Raw genomic sequence first — 20,289 nt, 5'->3', positions numbered from 1 at the left:
ATAAATATTTTCCAGACGTTGAAAATAAATATTTTTCGGAAGTTGAAATTAAGTTAATTTACAGTTCTGAATAAAAGTTGAAAAGATGTAATTTAAAGAAATCTATGTTTGGAGCAAATAAAGGCTGGTCCAGACTGGATAAAATCTAAACTAAACGTAGTCTGCAAAAAATGTAATAAAGATTAGGTGCTTGCTGAAGTAGGCCTATAGCCTACAGTGTTACCTGAAATATAATTTTAGGAATGCCCATCTATGTGGTAGGCCTACCATTTGTAAAACACAAAAAAAGACCGGGGTGTAGCCTACCATTGTCGGTCCGCAATGGAATTGTATGCCCATCCATGTGGTGGGCCCACTGTTTGTTAAACAGGCAGTTGCCATGGCTTTATTAGACTGGCATTTGCCTGGGGCTTCCAGATCACTAATTTCGCCGCTGAACGCTAGAGATTTAGATCATATGAGAGGAGAGAAATAGAGAGAAAGAGAGACAGACAGCTGGCCACAGAGAGAAGCAGAGAGACAAACATAGATTGAGAGAGAGAGAGAGAGAGAGAGAGAGAGAGAGAGAGAGAGAGAGAGAGAGAGAGAGAGAGAGAGAGAGAGAGAGAGAGAGAGAGAGAGAATATGTTAGAATTTAGACTGCCCAAGTGATAAGGTGACCGCAGAAACACACAAATATTAACACATGTACAGTAGTAGTAGGTTGTATGCCCAAAGACTTAAACATGCACATCAGTGGAGGCTCCTCAGAGGAGGAAAGGGAGGACCATCCTACTCAGTGAATTTCATAAAAATAAAAATAGTGAAACACTAAAAAAGTTATTAGTTTTAGATAAAACTATACTAAATACACTGAGTGTACAAAATATTAAGAACACCTGCTCTCTCCATGACATAGACTGACCAGGTGAATCCAGGTGAAAGCTATGATCTCTTATTGATGTTACTTGTTAAGTCCACTTTAATAAGTGTAGATGAAGGGGAGGAGACAAGTTAACAAAGGATTTTTAAGCCTTGAGACAATTGAGACATGGATTGTGTATGGGTGCCCTTCAGAGGGTGAATGGGCAAGACAAAAGATGTAACTGCCTTTGAAAGTGGTATGGTAGTAAGTGCTAGGCACACCAGTTTGTGTCAAGACCTGCAACGCTGCTAGGTTTTTCACGCTCAACAGTTTCCCGTGTGTATCAAGAATGGTCCACCAATTCTGTTGAAAAATGTTTCTTAAACGAAACGGGGATAAACCTTCCTGAATTTGTCCAATAGAAACTCTTGTTTGCAACTGTTTGGACTAATTATTACACCATAGATCCGCTAGAAAAAAATCTTTTAAAAAAAAGAACATTTCTAAATTACCCAAAACTTTTGAACGGTAGTGTGCATTATAAACTTTCATTAGTAGGCTAGGTTGCAACCTCATGAGGGCTAGGCTATAGGGAAAATGCAAGTATCATGTAGTAGTCTAAACCTATCGATGTTACATTGAGCTGAGTGAATGGAATATGAATGACCGTCATCCAATATTATATAATAGAAATAAGGCCATGCTCATAAAAAAAATCGTCCTCCCTAATCTTAAATGGCACTGACCGCAACTGATGCACACACACACGCACACAAACGCACGCGCGCGCACACAAAAAGCAATGCATGGTAGAGTTATTGGAGAAAAGAAAACGAATCTGCTGCGCCCTAGTGGCGAAATGTAAACCTATTACTGTAACTATCCTGGAGCATCCAAAAGGTAATTTAGAGCGGAGTAAAATTAGCTTCTTCTTTCGCATTAACTTTTCTCTACACGGAAGATGTAGTCGACGCAGATGTAGGTCAATAGCCTAAATACATTTTGTCTAAGAAAATGAAAAGCTGACAACGACCATTACACGTCATTTAATTGAGTCATAAATGCAGAAGAGCGAGAATTGGGTAAAACACTGCAGGAGGACCGAATTTACTGTATAGAGAGCACACTGTGGGGGAGAGAAAAGTGTTTTCAGTTGCCAATGTAGCAGAGTCTGTGCGTGCGTGTAGTGTTTGTGATTGCGCATGAGAGAGAGAGAGAGAGAGAGAGACAACCGTTTTTGGTGTGGCTTGAGGCAGAGAGCGCGTGAGTAAGAAGAGTGTGAGGGCGGGAAAACACTCGGGATTCCTTAAAAGTCGCTTTCTGACTGGTGTATTTCAAGTTGCAGATGCCGACAGATGTGCTCAAAGACAGTATCAGTATCGAGGAAACACTGGTGAAGGTAGGCGAGGATGTTTAAAGAGAATGTGCTGGGCAGCCACCATGTACCTTTTTAACAGTTTATATGGATGCAAATATGTCATTACTTAACGCTTGCCTCACAAGACATCTGTCAAGAACGTCTATCGCTTGCACGCGTTGTGACCGGATGCGGGAAGTGCTGATGACATAACAGAAGGGCTCTAATTGATTTTGTTTATTCTTTGAGCTTCAAATGTAACTGACATCAAATTGTTCATGGGCAGGAGGCCATTCAGTTCTTAAAGGTGCTCTGCGTCTCTTTGTGTGTGTGTGTTTGAGCCTGTGTGTGAGCCTGTGTGTGAGCGTGTGTGCTTGTGTGAGAGAGAAAGAGACAGACATACATCGAGAGATGAAGCTAGAAAGGGAGATGGAGAGATATAGAGGGGGGTAGAGAGAGGCAGAAGCAGTGTAGATGTTAATAATGAGGGGGATAGACACAGAGTGAGATAATGTAATGTATGTGACTAGGGCTTTCTATTTCAGATCACACTAAAAGTGATGACATGTCAGGCACAGAGTGACTAGCCCACTGTCTATTACAGTCAAATTGGTTCAAGTTTTCCCGGAGACAGCTGAGGATGTGGTAGTATACTAGGTACCGCAGCATTGCGCAGCATTGCACATGGAAGCCACATCACAATCCTTGCTATCTATACAATTGTATGTGTGTATGGTAAGCTGCTACAGAGTGTGGAATTCTGATGGAAATGTGGACTCAAAGTCAGAGCCTGGTTGGTCCATGTTATATGGGAATTTATAAACTGGGTGGTTTGAGCCCTGAATGCTGAATGGCTGAAAGCCATGGGTAAATCAAAAAAGTACTTTTTACTGTTCTAGTTATGTTGGTAACCATTTTATAATAGCAATAATGCACTCCGCCTTGCATCGTGCTTAAGAACAGCCCTTAGCCGTGGTACAGTATCTTGGCCATATACCACACCCTCTCGGGCATTATTGCTTAAATATTGTGTATATTTATTTATTTGTCTCTCTTTTAGTGTGATAGTATGACTCTGTCCAGTGCCCCGCCTTTACGCAGAGGAAGTACCCCTCTGCCAATCAAACACCAGCTCAGACGGGAAGAAGCTGTTCATGATGATTGTGATTGGACATCAGGGTTGGCTGGACCTTCTCCTCCTCCAATCAGTTTCAGCCTGGCGAAGGATGAGACCATCACCTCAGCAGTAGAGGGGAGACCCCCCTCTGAAGGGCCCTTTCGAATTGCCCTGCTGGGTCAGAATGGGGTGGGCAAGTCATGCCTTGCTATCGCCTTGGCTGGGGATTTGGATCGAACTGCATCTGTGGATTCTGAAGGTGCATTGGTGTTTGGATGTTGACAAAAATATATGAAAGAAACATCTGCTTGTGACCCGTCTAGTTTTCCCACAGACTGACCACTGTTTTTACAAAAATTGGCCTATGATACTAACAGGTTAAATGTGTGCCGGGCAAATCACCCCAACATTTTGTATGTCTTGTAAAAAAAAACGTAAGCTGAAAACCTTATTTTCAACATCTCGCACCTGAGACTTCCCTGATATGTCTCTCTCTCCCCCTCAGGGGAGGGCTATGTGCACACTGTTACCGTGGACGACGAGGACTGCACCATCCTTATCTACGACAACTGGAGGCAGGTGAGCCTAACAGCACATCTGTGGTCGCACTCTACCCCAGCCTTCTCTCTCCCACTCCTTACCCTTTGTCTTTCCTCATGGACTAACTCTTAATGTGGGAGTTTCCCTGTGGGAGTTTCCCCTGTGGGACTCTATTATTGACTGGCTTGGAAGCTTCTTATCATGTTATTTTCCACAAGTTTACCCCTGTTGCCTTGGGTATTCTTCAAACGTGTTCATGGATGTGTAAGGGAGGGAGCTGCTCGCTGAGCAGATGTACAGTACTGGGGACATATTCTCCTTCTGCTGTTCCTGACCCAGCTGGGGGTTGGGTATTGTAGTAGCTCTCCAGTCTGAAATAACAAGATTTTGTGAATTTGGGTCTTTCCTTTTTGTTGACCTTATATAGATTTATTTTATTGCGATTCTGTTTATCTAATTGCATCACTGACGTTGTTCTCTGGTTGTCTTGTGTGAGAGACCAAGATATGTTGGTGATGCTGCTCTGTCTATTATGTTCAGTAGAATATGAGTTAGCCTTTTGATGCAGTCCAGTCTCAAGAGTGAAATCTTAAATTCAGATTTTAGAATTACAATTTAGCTTTTCTCACTGAGTGTCCCTGAATCATTTTCAGTGACTTATGAACGATTCACTCGAAGAGCATCCAGTGTGTGTGTGTGTGTGTGTGTGTGTGTGTGTGTGTGTGTGTGTGTGTGTGTGTGTGTGTGTGTGTGTGTGTGTGTGTGTGATTGTATTCTCTGCGTGTGTCATCAGTAATTGACGTGGTTCCCAGTTGGTGTGGTATGGTAATTTGTCTCTAGGCAGCGGGGAATCATAGAATGAAAGAGCACAGGGCTCCACTCTCAGTCTTGACTGCTGCAGGCAGCACACTTTCACTGCATACCACCAGAACAATATGCAATCATTTGTTTGACATATAAAAAAAAAACAATCACACGGTCAGGGCTATGGGCCAGAAGGTTGAAGGTTCCCTGCCTGTTTCATTATACTACTATCAGTGCCGGCTGCAGACAATGATCAGCTAGGGGGGAATCTGATTTTCAACATTTTGATATTGATATTTATACTTTTTTAAATATAAGCAACACATTTTCTACCAACAGGTTTCTGTGACAATGCACCACACAACCAATAAACAAAGCATACCGAATTCGGGCACTTCAATATCATGGTTTGTGTTTTCAATGCCACAATAAATAGACTATGTCAATCTCGACAAACAGAAAATACATCCCTCCCTACCTTGTCGGCCTACCCAGTATCGAAGGTTTGGCTTGACAATCTCCGAATGTCATTCAACTTTTTGGTGTTCTGTAATAGATGTCACTTTCCAGTCATCAAATGGTTGCTGCACAATTTGGATTGATTGATTTTATTTATCAGTAAAAAAAATACATATATATACTAGAGGTCGACCGATTATGATTTTTTTCAACGCCGATACCGATTATTGGAGGACCAAAAAAATCCGATACCGATTATTTATTTGTAATAATGACAATTACAACAATACTGAATGAACCCTTATTTTAACTTAATATAATACATCAATAAAATCAATTTAGCCTCAAATAAATAATGAAACATGTTCAATGTGGTTTAAATAATGCAAAAACAAAGTGTTGGAGAAGAAAGTAAAAGTGCAATATGTGCCATGTAAGAAAGCTAACGTTTAAGTTCCTTGCTCAGAACATGAGAACATATGAAAGCTGGTGGTTCCTTTTAACATGAGTCTTCAATATTCCCAGGTAAGAAGTTTTAGGTTGTAGTTGTTATAGGAATTATAGGACTATTTCTCTCTATACGATTTGTATTTCATTACCTTTGACTATTGGATGTTCTTATAGGCACTTTAGTATTGCCAGTGTAACTGTATAGCTTCCATCCCTCTCCTCGCCGCTACCTGGGCTCGAACCAGGAACACATCGACAACAGCCACCCTCGAAGCGGCGTTACCCATGAAGAGCAAGGGGAACAACTACTCCAAGTCTCAGAGCGAGTGACGTTTGAAACGCTATTAGCGCAAACCCCGCTAACTAGCTAGCCATTTCACATCGGTTACACCAGCCTAATCTCGGGAGTTGATAGGCTTGAAGTCATAAACAGTGCAATGCTTGAAGCATTGCGAAGAGCTGCTGGCAAAACGCACGAAAGTGCTGTTTGAATGAATGCTTACGAGCCTGCTGGTGCCTACCATCGCTCAGTCAGACTGCTCTATCAAATCATATACTTAATTATAACATAATAACACACAGAAATACGAGCCTTAGGTCATTAATATGGTCGAATCCGGAAACTATAATCTCAAAAACAAAACGTTTATTCTTTCAGTGAAATACAGAACCGTTCCGTATTTTATCTAACGGGTGGCATCCATAAGTCTAAATATTCCTGTTACATTGCACAACCTTCAATGTTATGTCATAATTACGTAAAATTCTGGCAAATTAGTTCGCAATGAGCCAGGCGGCCCAAACTGTTGCATATACCCTGACTCTGTGTGCAATGAACGCAAGAGAAGTGACACAATTTCACCTGGTTAATATTGCCTTCTAACCTAGATTTCTTTTAGCTAAATATGCAGGTTTAAAAATATATACTTCTGTGTATTGATTTTAAGAAAGGCATTGATGTTTATGGTTAGGTACACGTTGGAGCAACGACAGTCCTTTTTCGCGAATGCGCACTGCATCGATTATATGCAACGCAGGACACGCTAGATAAACTAGTAATATCATCAACCATGTGTAGTTATAACTAGGGATTATGATTGATTGATTGTTTTTTATAAGATAAGTTTAATGCTAGCTAGCAACTTACCTTGGCTTCTTACTGCATTCGCGTAACAGGCGGGCTCCTCGTGAAGCAAGTGGTTAGAGCGTTGGACTAGTTAACCGTAAGGTTGCAAGATTGAATCCCTGAGCTGACAAGGTAAAAATCTGTCGTTCTGCACCTGAACAAGGCAGTTAACCCAACGTTCCTAGGCCGTCATTGAAAATAAGAATGTGTTCTTAACTGACTTGCCTAGTTAAATAAAGGTGTAAAAATCGGCAAAATCGGCGTCCAAAATTACCGATTTCCGATTGTTATGAAAACTTGAAATCGGCCCTAATTAATCGGCCATTCCGATTAATCGGTCGACCTCTAATATATACACACAGTACAAAGATTTTTAAAAGTGACCGGGATTGCATAATAAAGTCGGGGACTTATTTCCAGTATGGTCCATATTTATTACATAAATACAAACACAATTACATATACAGTATATAAACACATTACAGAGATACAGAGATTTTTTTTTTTATACTGTTCACACATTAGCCAGCTTTTGACATGCTTTTTAAAAGTGGTTATGGTTGGTATGGTTGCTGTGGTAGTTAAAATATGTTCTTACCAGATAGACTCTTATATTTAAAACAATGAATATTAGTGTCTCTGGCTCTGGTATTATGCTGGTGGGCATCTTTAATAAATGAAAAATTGTTGGATAGGTACCTGGGGACTGAGGCTGTAATAATTATGTGGACCAGACTAAGCCTAGCTGCTTAAAATGCTCAACCTCCAGATGAGTATGAGTGGGGAGTTTAAGTAAAATTCTTACAAGCTTGTTTTGGCTGGTCTGTAGCTTATTGTTTAGATGTTTGGGGCTGCTGGTGAACCATGATGTGCAGGCATAATCAAAGTGACACTGGACTAGTGCACTTGCCAGAGTCTTTAGGGTGTCTATCAGTGGAGGCTCCTCCTCAGTGGATTTCATAAAAAATAAAATGGTTGAACATTAAAAAAATAATCATCTTTAGATAAAACTATTCTAAATATATTCACATGTCACCAAATATTTGATTAAAACACACTGTTTTGCAATGAAGGTCTACAGTAGCCTCAGCTGCACTGAGGTAGCATTATGGTGTAGCCGGGGTAGCACTATGGTGTAGCCGGAGGACAGCTAGCTTATGTTCTCCTCTGGGTACATTTACTTCAATACAAAACCTAGGAGGCTCATGGTTCTCACCCCCTTCCATAGATAGAATTATGACAACTTCTGGAGGATGTCCTCCAACCTATCAGAGCTCTTGCAGTATGAACTGACATGTTGTCCACCCAATCAAAGGATCAGAGAATGAATCTAGTATTGAAAGCATAAGCTACAGCTAGCTAGCACTGCAGTGCATAAAATGTGGTAGTTGACTCAAAGAGAGAGAAAGACAATAGTTTAACAGTTTTGAACAAATGAATTTCTTCTAAAGTTAAGGAGAAGCAAGCGAGAGAGGGAGAGAGAGAGAGAAAAACAAAGATAGCTATATTTCGTAGTAGATTGTTACACTTTCACTTTCACCTACTTAGCTAGTGTCAAATGCAGCTAGCTAGTTTAGCATACTCAAACACCCAGCTCAAACAGAGAGGAATGCTATGTTAGCTAGAGGGCTATGTCAATCCAACACTGGAACTCTTCCATAAGCTTTTGGCTTTATTAATTTATAGCCACCTGGGCCCGCCGATGTAACCACTAAACTGACTACGCTGTACTACATGATTGTAGCGGGTTTACTAACGCCTTAGTTCTAGTAGCTATGCCTATGTTGACTATGGTGTCACAACGATGTAGGCTGTTTGTAGCAGTTAGCAGTCATGATATGAAGGTTTAGCATAGAAAGGTTTTTTCGCCTGGTCACATGCGAAGGAAAAAGGTGAGAGGAGGAGAGGGCATAGATAGATGCGAGAAGGAATTATATATACAACAAGCTGTTTGTATGTGCTTGGTATGAAAATGAACTGTGTTTGAGTGTGATCAGGGGTGTATTCATTGCGCCAATTCTGTTGAAAAAAAAATCTTAAACGGAAGCAAACGGAACAAAACAAGGATAAACAACTGAATTTGTCCAGTAGAAACTCATGTTTGCAACTTTTGGACTAATGATTACACCCCAGATCAGCTAGATGCAGGCAAGAGTGTGCAAGGCGGTATTGAATGTGTCACTGTCTAACAGCTTGATTACTCATAATTCTCTCGACCTGTGCACCTACGTTGTAAACTTTCATTCATAGGATAGGTTGTAGCAACCTCATGATGAGTACAGGGAACATTTGAATATCATGTAGTAGCCTAAACCTGACGATGTTACATTGAGCTGGGTGAATGAAATATGAATGATAGTCATTCAGTATGCTGTAATATAAATAAGGCCATGGTCATAAACATTTTTTATTATCCTCCCTCATCTTAAAAGGCACCGACCGCCACTGGTGTCTATAGCTAGGTTTTCATCCAATTAGTGACAGGTTTCCATGTGAATATTCTAAAATCTGCAAATAACTTTTGCAGTTAAATTCCCTTGTACCGAATAAAAAAATAAACGATCAATGGGTTTACAACTCTAGTGCCTACTGATGGTTTTGTCACACCAAAAAATTGTTTAGGTATAGTAAATGTGCCCACTTTAGCCAAGAGCTCGCAGATACAGTGTGGGTATAGCCTACATGATGAGATTATTATGGACAAAAGTGTGAGATTATTTTTCAAACGGCAGCCAAGCATCAATCATCATGTTACCCTAATAAGACTCTCAATATTTATTGAAAGGAGCATCAAGCTTATCACTGTGCACTTTCACCACCCTGTGGAGTTCATCATAACTTATTTCATCTGTAGTCTAACTGCATGCTTTCCCATGATGTTGTGCTATTTTTTGTCTGACGTACTTTAATGGCATTAAAAGGTTGGATGGAAACCTGGTTAATGTCAAGTCATTTTGAGGATGCTGGAATTATATTATTGACGAACGTGCACATGCCTACAGGAGACTTTTTGATGTAGCTTAATCAGATTTAAACATTGTGACTGGTTGTGTTTATGCCAAATATAAAAGGTAATACATTTTAAAAGTTAAATGACAAATATTTAAGCTATATTGAAGCATTAGGTTCTAGGTGCGCCAGGACTAGCCGCTTGAATTGGAGAGGAGGCGGAGCCTGCTTTAAGCTTTCCTGAATAACTAGGCCTGCCTGGAGCATATGTGGCCACATTATTATAGGACGACTTGGGAGAATGATGATCTGCAACAGACAGCGTATCTCTAGAATTTTGTACTCACTTAAAAACAATAATGCAATTATTCATGGCATTGTGGTGTTGTAGGCTAGTCTAGGTAGGATAATTGTATTGTCCCTAAACAAAATCAGTAGGGGAGCTTGTTGAGCTGCGTGTCTTGTCTTCAAGTTTAAAGTTTTAATGTCACATACACAACTACAGTGAAATGCCTTTCTTGCAAACTCAAAACCCAACAATGCAATAATCAATAGCAATGTATTACTAGGAAAAAAACATACACAAGAAATAAGAATAGGAAATATAAATCGCATAATAAAGTAAGTATACTATAGACAGGAAATATTTAAGAAGTCAGATCCAATACCATATTTACATGTGCAGGGATACTGGAGTGATGGAGGTAGATATGTATAGGGGTAAGGGGACTAGGCAACAGGATAAACAGAATAGCAGCAGCTTGCATGTGAGTGGTTGTGCAGGTGTGTACAGTCGGTATGAATGTATGTGCATATTATGTGTGAGTGAGCAAATTATGGAGTGATTGTTTGTGTGTGTTAGGGCCCTGTGAGTGTGCATAGAGACAAATATGGAAATAAAAGGTAAATAAAGATATAAGGTAAACTCAGTCCGTGTAGCTATTTTGTTATCTTTTTATCAGTCGTATTGCTTGGGGATAGAAGCTGTTCAAGAGCCTGTTTGTGTCAGATTTGATGCACTGCTATCTCTTGCTGTGAAGCAGCAGAGAAAATAATCTATGTCTTGTGTGGTTGGGGTCTTTGACGATTTTCCAGGCCTTCTTTTTACACCGCCTGATATAGAGGTCCTGGATGGCAGGGAGCTCGGCCCCAGTGATGTACTGAGCTGTCCGCACAACCCTCTGTAGCGCCATGCGATTGAGGGCGGTGCTATTGCCATACCAAGCAGTGATGCAGACAGTCAATATGCTCTCAATGGTACAGCTGTAGAACCTTTTCAGGATTTGAGGGCCCATGCCAAACTTTTTCAACCTCCTGAGGGGGAAGAGACACTGTCGCACCTTCTTCATGACTGCATGTGTGTTTGGACCATTTTAAGTCTTTAGTGATTTGGACAATGAGGAACTTGAAGCTGTCTACCTGCTCTACTGCTGCCCCGTCGATGTGGATGGGGGCATGCTCACCCCCCCTTTCCTGTAGTCCACGATCAGCTCCTTGGTCTTGCTGATGTTGAGGGAAGGGTTGTTGCTCTGGCACCACACTGCCAGGTTACTGACCTCCCTGTAGGCTGACTTATCATTGCCTAACACCTTCGTTTCGTCAGTGAACTTGATAATGGTGTTGGACTTGTGTTGGTCACATAGTCGTGGGTGAACAGGGAGTACAGGAGGGGCCCCTGTGTTCTTCACTGTTCTTCTCTTAACTTTTCTTTCATGTGTAATGTTGCAGCTGGGCTCTCTGCTGCCTATCAGCTACTCATATTTGTTCTTGTGGATTCGGCAGGTAGCCTAGTGGTTAGAGCGTTGGACTAGTAACCGAAAGGTTGCAAGATTGAATCCCCGAGCTGACAAGGTGAAAATATGTCGCTCTACCCCTGAACAAGGCAGTTAACCCACTGTTCCTAGGCTGTCATTGAAAATAAGATTTTTTTCTAAACTGACTTGCCTAGTTAAATTAAGGTAAAAAATGTATGCAGCTTTTATGTATGGTTGCTAGTTAGCCTATTGCAGATCTGGATAGAGGGCAGGATAGAAAGTTAGACTGGTAGAAGATATAGACCTGTGGTGTAGTAAAAGTTAGCATGCGTTTGAATTGTAGTGCATAAGGGAAATACCAAATCACCTTGTTATAGGGGAGGCGCATGCAAGCAGATGAGGACATTTGTCTACAATGGAAGAATTTATATAGTAAGTCCTTCAAAAGAGCGAATGTAAACCAGGGAAACCTCCCTCCTCTGTGCCCAATAAAAAAAACACACAACCCTCCCCAAAGCAACAAAAAAAAGTAAGACAACCCTTCCCTATTTTGGACCACCGCAGTAAAGTTCGATCTGTCCCTAATGAAATGTGGCTGCTGACCCTCATTCACAAGTTTCTAAAAATGTGCACACTTTATGCAAGGGGGCAGTATTTTCACGTCTGGATGAAAAGCGTGCCCAAAGTATACTGCCTGTTACTCAGGCCCAGAAGCTAGAATATGCATATAATTAGTCGATTTGGATAGAAAACACTCTAAAGTTTCCAAAACTGTTAAAATAATGTCTGTGAGTATAACAGAACTCATATGGCAGGCAAAAACCTGAGAAGTTCCACTTCCTGTTTGAATTTTTTCTGAGGTGGCAGATTTTCAACCAAGCTCTCATTGAAATTACAGCGAGATATTGATGAGTTTTCACTTCCTACGGCTTCCACTAGATGTCAACAGTCAATAGAACTTTGTCTGATGACTCTAATGTGAAGGGGGGCCGAAGGAGACAGGAATGAGTAATCACTGCCACGAGCTGACCATGCTTTCACATGCGCATTCACATGAGGAGGACCTCCGTTCCACCGCTCATCTGAAGTCAATCTAATTCTCCGGTTGGAACGTTATTCAAGATGTATGTTAACAACATTCTAAAGATTGATTCAGTACATCGTTTGACATGTTTCTACTGACTGTTACGGAACTTTTGGACATTTCGTCACGTTATAGTGGACACGCTTTGTGACTTTGGAATTGTTTTTCCAAACGCGCTAACCAAAGTAGCTAATTGGACATAAATAACGGACATTATTGAACAAATCAAGCATTTATTGTGGACCTGGGATTCCTAGGACTGCATTCTGATGATCTACATTTATGATGAGTATTTCTGTTGAAACGATGTGGCTATGCAAAATCACTTGATGTTTTTGGAACTAGTGAATGTAACGCGCCAATGTAAACTCAGATTTTTTGTTATAAATATGAACTTTATCAAACAAAACATGCATGTATTGTGTAACATGAAGTCCTATGAGTGTCATCTGATGAAGATAATCAAAGGTTAGTGATAAATTTTATCTCTATTTCTGCTTTTTGTGAAAGCTATCTTTCGCTGGAAAAATGGCTGTGCTTATTGTGGTTTGGTGGTGACCTAACATAATCGTTTGTAGTGCTTTCGCTGAAAAGCATATTTGAAATCGGACACTTTGGTGGGATTAACAACAAGATTACCTTTAAAATGATATATAACACATGTATGTTTGAGGAATTTTAATTATGAGATTTCTGTTGTTTGAATTTGGCGCCCTGCACTTTCACTGGCTGTTGTCATATCGATCCCGGTAGCGGGATGCAGCCATAAGAAGTTAAGGAGAAGTATATCTTTAATTCTATGCATAACACTTGTATCTTTCATCAACGTTTATGATGAGTATCCCTGTAAATTGATGTGGCTCTCTGCAAAATCACCGGATGTTTTGGAGTTAAAACATTACTGAACATAACGCGCCAATGTAAACTGAGATTTTTGGATATAAATATGAACTTTATCTAACAAAACATACATGTATTGTGTAACATGAAGTCCTATGAGTGCCATCTGATGAAGATCATCAAAGGTTAGTGATTCATTTTCTCTCTATTTCTGCTTTTTGTGACTCCACTCTTTGGCTGGAAAATGGCTGTGTTTTTCTGTGACTAGGCGCTGACCTAACATAATCGCATGGTATGCTTTCGTCGTAAAGCCTTTTTGAAATCGGACACTGTGGTGGGATTAACAACAAGTTTATCTTTAAAATGGTGTATAATACTTGTATGTTTGAGAAATTTTAATTATGAGATTTCTGTTGTTTGAATTTGGCGCCCTGCACTTTCACTGGCTGTTGTCAAATCGATCCCTGTAACGGGATTTGAGCCATAAGAAGTTTTAAGACACATAAAAATATGTGTAGCCAAATGTTCCTATCATTTTGAAACCTGGCAGCAGGGTTAACCGCTTTCTTATTCATAGGAATAACATATACACTACATGACCAAAAGTATGTGGACACCTGCTTGTCGAACATCTCATTCCAAAATTATGGGTATTAATATGGAGTTGGTCCCCCCTTTGCTGCTGTAACAGCCTCCACTCTTCTGGAAAGGATTTCCACTAGATGTTGGAACATTGATGCAGGGACTTCAGCCACTAGAGCATTAGTGAGGTCGGGCACAGATGTTGGGAAATTAGGCCTTGTTCGCTGTCAGCCTTCCAATTCATCCCAAAGGTATTCGATGGAGTTGAGGTTAGGGCTCTGTGCAGGCCAGTCAAGTTCTTCCACACCGATCTCGACAAACCATTTCTGTATGGACCTTGCTTTCTGCACGGGGCCATTGACTTGCTGAAACAGGAAAGGGCCTTACCCAAACTGTTTCCACAAAGTTGAAAGCACAGAATCATCTAGCATGTCATTTTATGCTGTAGCGTTAAGATTTCCCTTCACTGGAACTAAGGGGCCTAGTCCGAACCATGAAAAACAGTCCCAGACCATTATTCCTCCTCCACCATACCATACAGTTGGCACTATGCATTCGGGCAGGTAGTGTTTTTCTGACATCCGCCAAACCCAGATTTGTCCGTCAGACTGCCAGATGGTGAAGCGTGATTCATCACTCCAGAGAACGCGTTTCCACTGCTCCAGAGTCCAATGGCGGCGAGCTTTGCACCACTCCAGCCGACGCTTGGCATTGTGCATGGTGATCTTAGGCTTGTGAGCAGCTGCTCGGCCATGGTAACCCATTTCATGAAGCTCCCAACGAACAGTTCTTGTGCTGACGTTGCTTCCAGGGGCAGTTTCGGAACTCGGTAGTGAGTGTTGCAACCGAGGACAGGCGATTTTTATGCACTTTAGCACTCACCGGTCCCATTCTGTGAGCTTATGTGCCCTACCACTTTGCAGCTGAGCCGTTGTTGCTCCTATACGTTTCCACTTCACAATAGGAGTACTTACAGTTGACCGGGGCAGATCTAGAAGGGCAGAAATTTGACAAACTGACTTGTTGGAAAGGTGGCATACTGTGACGGTGCCACGTTGAAAGTAACTGAGCTCTTCAGTAAGGTCATTCTGCCAATGTTTGTCTAGGGAGATGGCATGGCTGTGTGCTCGATTTTATACACCTGTCAGCAACAGGTGTGGCTGAAATAGACAAAACCACTCATTTGAAGGGGTGTCCACATACTTTTATATATATAGTGTAGATTTGGTTGTTCTATACAAGTACAAGTATGGCCTTTCTTATAAATAGGAGTGTATTATTATTGAAATTCATATGACAAAATGGAAGGTAAAGTGGTATGATTGTGGTGATCTCTCTCTCTCTCTCAGGACCTGTCTGATCTCCAGTGTGAGGTGTGTGTCCTGGTGTTCTCTGTGACGGACAGGCGGAGTTTCCACCGCACCGCCCAACTCCGCCTCCTCCTCAGGGAGACGCAACCGCAAACTCCCATCATCCTCGTGGGCAACAAGAGCGACCTGGTCCGTTCACGTGAGGTCAGCACTCAAGGTGAGGCAGCTTGGCCCTCTCTTTGTTACAGGACTGCGATGGAATGATGTCCCCCATTGTCTCTGCAACCTTAAGATGCTTTGTATAACCTGCACTGTCCTAGCGGATACCTTTCCCTAAAGATTATCTCTCCCTATATCTTTCCCTTTGCTCCCGCACATTGGCTAACCGGGCTATCTGCATTGTGTCCCACCACCCGCCAACCCCTCTTTTTACGCTACTGCTACTCTCTATTTATCATATATGCATAGTTACTTTAACCATACCTGCATGTACATATTACCTCAATAAGCCTGACTAACCAGTGTCTGTATATAGCCTTGCTACTGTTATTTTCAAATGTCTTTTTACTGTTGTTTTATTTCTTTACTTACCCACACACACACACACACACACACACACACACACACACACACACACACACACACACACACACACACACACACACACACACACACACACACACACACACACATACCTTTTTTTCGAACTATTTGTTAGAGCCTGTAAGTAAGCATTTCACTGTAAGGTCTACACCTGTTGTATTCGGCGCACGTGACAAATAAACTTTGATTTGATTTGACCTTTCCCTAAAGATTATCTCTCCCTATACCTTTCCCTAAAGATTATCTCTCCCTATACCTTTCCCTATAGATTATCTCTCCCTATACCTTTCCCTATAGATTATCTCTCCCTATAGATGCTCTCTCCTCTCATTGCCTTATTCCTGCCTGCCATCTCCACCCTGTGTGTTGTCAGGTTGAGTTCTATACTGTATCTCTGCAGGGTACTGCTGTGGGGGGAGATTTACAGGAATACAGACGGAAAGTGGCACAGCGCTTCAGCTGCAGTGCAGTGTGGGAGTATGGGGGGAGGGGATGTGCATGCTGAGAACTGTGCATGAGATACTGAGAACACACACCCTATTCATCTAAACGTACATATCAACTGAGGATATGGCTGTGTGGTGTGTTCAGAAGAACAGCCTGAGCTCGGCTGTTTGGTTCACTCAACCTATAACACACAAAACCTTTGTTCTTTCAAACTTTCTCCATTTCACCCCCACCCGTCTCTGTGTGATAAGTGTTTCTCCAGAATGCAGTTCTTCAGACCTAGACGTTTTTGGATTCAGTGTTATGTAATCTCAGAGCCAAGAGCCTTTGTCTGAGTAGGCCTGAGGCAGAGAGTAAGGCATTCTGATGAATTGCTTTCACAGGCATCGGTTGAAATCTCCCTCAGGAGAGAAAAAAACATTTACCATACCTCTCTTCCTCTCTTCAACTCTAATAACAAACACAGTTTTAATTAGGACCAATTAGGGTATTTGCTTCTCACCATCTTTCATCGTCTGGCGTCTCATTCCCGGGATCTCTGTCTTGCACTCTATCTTTTATTGTCAGGCGGTGGGTAACTGGTGCAGTGAATCAGGCGCAGGAGAGCAGAAATGAGTGTACAAGGTATTTAATTCCACGACAGCACCAGTATACAGACAATACTCAAGGTGCGGAGAAATACCGGTCACTCGAAAATAACGGGCGTAAATACATAACCCGGCAAACATAACCAGCCGACAAGTACCGACATGAACAATCAATAAACACGCACACTAACATGTGGGAAACAGAGGGTTAAATAATGAACATGTAATTAGGGAATAGACCCCAGGTGTGTAGAAAACAAAGACAAAGCAAATGGAAGATGATAAGTGGATCGGCGATGGCTAGAAGACCGGTGACGTCGACCGCCGAACGCCGCCTGAACAAGGAGAGGGACCGACTTCGGCGGAAGTCGTGACATTTATATGTGCTTAAAACGTCTTTTTAATAAATGCTTTCAATGTGTGTGTATTTGTCCTGGGAATACTAGTCTGTAATGACACAATAAATCCATAGAGGCAGGGATATTGAAGTATATCTGATGTCAACCAGAGAGGACCTGGGCTGAGTCACAGGACAATGACATAATAAGAGGTGCTTTATCATGTAACTAATATGGATGAACCTGTGACACCAGCACATCACTGTGTACCCACCCAAAATGTTCTCATCCAAAATGTGTTTCCCACTGACAACTGTGCTTATGGGTGTCTTTCTTTTTCCCTCATCATCGTCTCCCTTTTTCTCTCTTCTCTCAGAGGCCCTCACCAGCGCTTCTCTGTTTGACTGTCTATATGTAGAGATGTCAGCCTCTCTGGATCACCGCACGGCAGAGCTCCTGGAGTATGCTGTGAGGTTAGCCAGGGGCCTCAGCCCGGTGCCTCCAGGGGCCTGTGGGCACGACATGGCTGGCGGCCGGGAGAGCATCACCCACCGTGCCAAGCGTTTCCTCACTAGCCTGGTCCCACGCTACCCCCGCGAGAGGGAACGAGACGGGGGCAAGTTCTTTAGACAAAAGTCCCGGTCCTGCCATGACCTGGGTGCCCTGTGATCAGGGATGATGGAAGGGATAGAAAGAGAGAGGGGTGGCTAGAAAGAGAGAGGGGTGGCTAGGAAGAGAGGGGTGGCTAGAAAGAGAGAGTGGTGGCTAGAAAGAGAGAGGGGTGGCTAGAAAAAGCAAGAGGGAAATAAGATGTAAGTAATCGCAAAATAGAGATGGATTCGAAGAGGTAAATTATGGTAAGGAGAAAAGTGAGTGTCAATGTGTGAGTGTAAAAGTGAGTGATGGGAAGAGGATACAGTTGTGGGGGATGACACATGCATAAAGCAGAGAAGAGCAGGAAGAGAGAATGGCATTAAAGAAGAGATGGATGTTTCTGGGTTTATTCATGTAAAAATGTTGTACTAGAGAACCATAGGTGATAGATAGAAAACCATCCATTAGCTGTTGAACACCTGTAAATACAACACAAAGCATCATACTGTAGTGGTGGAATTGATTATCCACCTCTATTCCCATGTGATTTCATTGAGGATCAAATAAAATAGTTATAGAAGTCATGAGAAAGGAAGGTGACTCTTTTTATCTATGTATTTGTCTCTGTGTTCTGTTACAGTTGAGAGACTTTATAGTGCAGAAACTTCCCTGAAGGCTCTTCGCATTGTAGAAATACACGTAACTGCCAAAGTAAAGGAAACACTTGAGTAAATGAGTGATACAAAGTATATTGAAAGCAGTTGCTTCCACACGTATGGTTCCTGAGTTAATTAAGCGATTAACATCCCATCATGCTTAGGGTCATGTATAAAAATGTCCAGATGCCCATTATTTTGGCTACCATGGCTAGAAGGAGATTTTAGTGACTTTGAAAGAGGGGCCTCAAATGAGTGTGGGGCTTTAAAGGGTGTTTGTGTGTGTCTCAGTCACCAGATCTCAACCTATTGAACACTTATAGGATATTCTGGAGCTACGCCAGAGACAGCATTTTCCACCACCATTAATAAAACACCAAATTATGGAATTTCTCGTGTAAGAATCCCTCCAGTAGAGTTTCAGACACTTGTAGAATCTATGCCAAGACACGTTGCAGCTGCATTGAAGCTGTTCTGGTGCCCTATTAACGTCTTATCACACTTTATGTTGGGGTTTCCTTTCTTTTGGCAGTTACCGGTAGGTTTCCAGGACAGGTGCAATAGGGCAGTCGAAGTAGCAGCCCTGATATTACATAGTTTTGATTATTTTCGTGAGCTCTTCACTTGCTTTTTTGAGTATACAGACAATCTTATATCCATGGGGATACAGAGAAGGGGTAGAGAAAGGGCCAGAGCGAGAGACAGAGAGAGACTAAACTTAGAGAGGGCATAAGAGAGAAGGAGGGAGGGGATGGAGAATGCAGCCAGGATTTATTGTATGTAGAGTTATCGTTGCCAGGTTACTGTTGTCAAGGAGACCTATAATCTTTGTGCCATATGCATTTGTGTTCAACATTTTCCCATACAAAATTGGGGTACACTTGAAGGGGAGTGAATGAGATTTCCGAATGTGTTTACGTTTATTGTTGAGAAGAGGACTTTGTCAGATAACAGTATCCCACAACATCACTCTACCACCCTTTACTCCACTCTCCTTTCATTCCCACTCACACCCACACTATTGAAGAGCAAGCATTGAAACAGAGTATATCATCATGGGTCATCATATCATTTTCATGGACCTCATCAAAGAGAAGTGGAGAACACTGCTGTAATCAGGGAGAAACAGAATTGGAAAAAATCCCCCCCTTTAAATGGTGGCATGAAATAATATTTTCACTGTGACTCATTCCCCTGGATCCAAACCCCTGCCTGGGAGCAGTGGGGGTGGAAAATGGATACTGGCAATAGTGGAAAAAGTACCCAATTGTCATACTTTAGTAAAAGTAAAGATACCTTAATAGAAAATGACTCCAGTAAAAGTTAAAGTCACCCAGTAAAATACTACTTGAGAAAAAAGTCTAAAAGTATTTGGTTTTAAATATACTTAAGTATCAAATGTAAAAGTACCAAAACATTTTTTTAAATGTTGTTTATTAAGGATAGCCAGGGGCAAACTCCGACACTCAGACATAATCTACAAATGAAGCATTTGTGTTTAGTGAATCTGCCAGATCAGAGGCAGTAGGAATGACCAAAGATGTTTTCTTGTTAAGTGCATGAATGGGATAATTTTCCTGTCCCGCAAATCATTCAGAATGTAATCATTACTTTTGGGTGTCAGGAAAAATGAATAGAGTAAAAACTACATACTTTTCTTTAGGAATGTAGTGAAGTAAAAGTAAAAGTTGTAAAAAAAATATGAAAAGTAAGGTAAAGTACAAAAAATTACTTAAGTTGTACTTTAAAGTATTTTTACTTTAGTACTTTACATCACTGGAACATAGGCAGATAACACACTGAACCAGCATACTGTTTTGTCTTAAAATGGTACCATTTTCACTCAAG

At 41.5% G+C, this 20,289-nt stretch overlaps 1 protein-coding gene across 1 annotated transcript; it reads left to right on the top strand.

The window, feature by feature from the left end:
• Positions 1-2,066: 2,066 nt before the first annotated feature.
• Positions 2,067-18,380, top strand: LOC139578585 (GTP-binding protein REM 2-like). The gene is made up of 5 exons (XM_071406400.1): positions 2,067-2,243; positions 3,262-3,577; positions 3,824-3,897; positions 15,256-15,433; positions 17,568-18,380. The coding sequence occupies exons 1-5, from the start codon at positions 2,190-2,192 to the stop codon at positions 17,858-17,860; spliced, it is 915 nt and encodes a 304-aa protein (XP_071262501.1). The 5' UTR covers positions 2,067-2,189; the 3' UTR covers positions 17,861-18,380.
• Positions 18,381-20,289: the final 1,909 nt, after the last annotated feature.

The sequence above is a fragment of the Salvelinus alpinus genome, chromosome 6, assembly GCF_045679555.1.
Source record: "Salvelinus alpinus chromosome 6, SLU_Salpinus.1, whole genome shotgun sequence".
NCBI classification, from domain to species: Eukaryota; Metazoa; Chordata; class Actinopteri; order Salmoniformes; family Salmonidae; genus Salvelinus; species Salvelinus alpinus.
This window is presented reverse-complemented; position numbering and strand designations above follow the sequence as displayed.

Excerpts from the sequence above, each read along its gene's own strand:
- LOC139578585 (XM_071406400.1), top strand. The coding sequence starts at position 2,190 with ATGCCGACAGATGTGCTCAAAGACAGTATCAGTATCGAGGAAACACTG. Across the intron at positions 3,578-3,823 it reads TGCATCTGTGGATTCTGAAG|GGGAGGGCTATGTGCACACT; the intron begins GTGCATTGGTGT and ends TCTCCCCCTCAG. Across the intron at positions 3,898-15,255 it reads TCTACGACAACTGGAGGCAG|GACCTGTCTGATCTCCAGTG; the intron begins GTGAGCCTAACA and ends TCTCTCTCTCAG.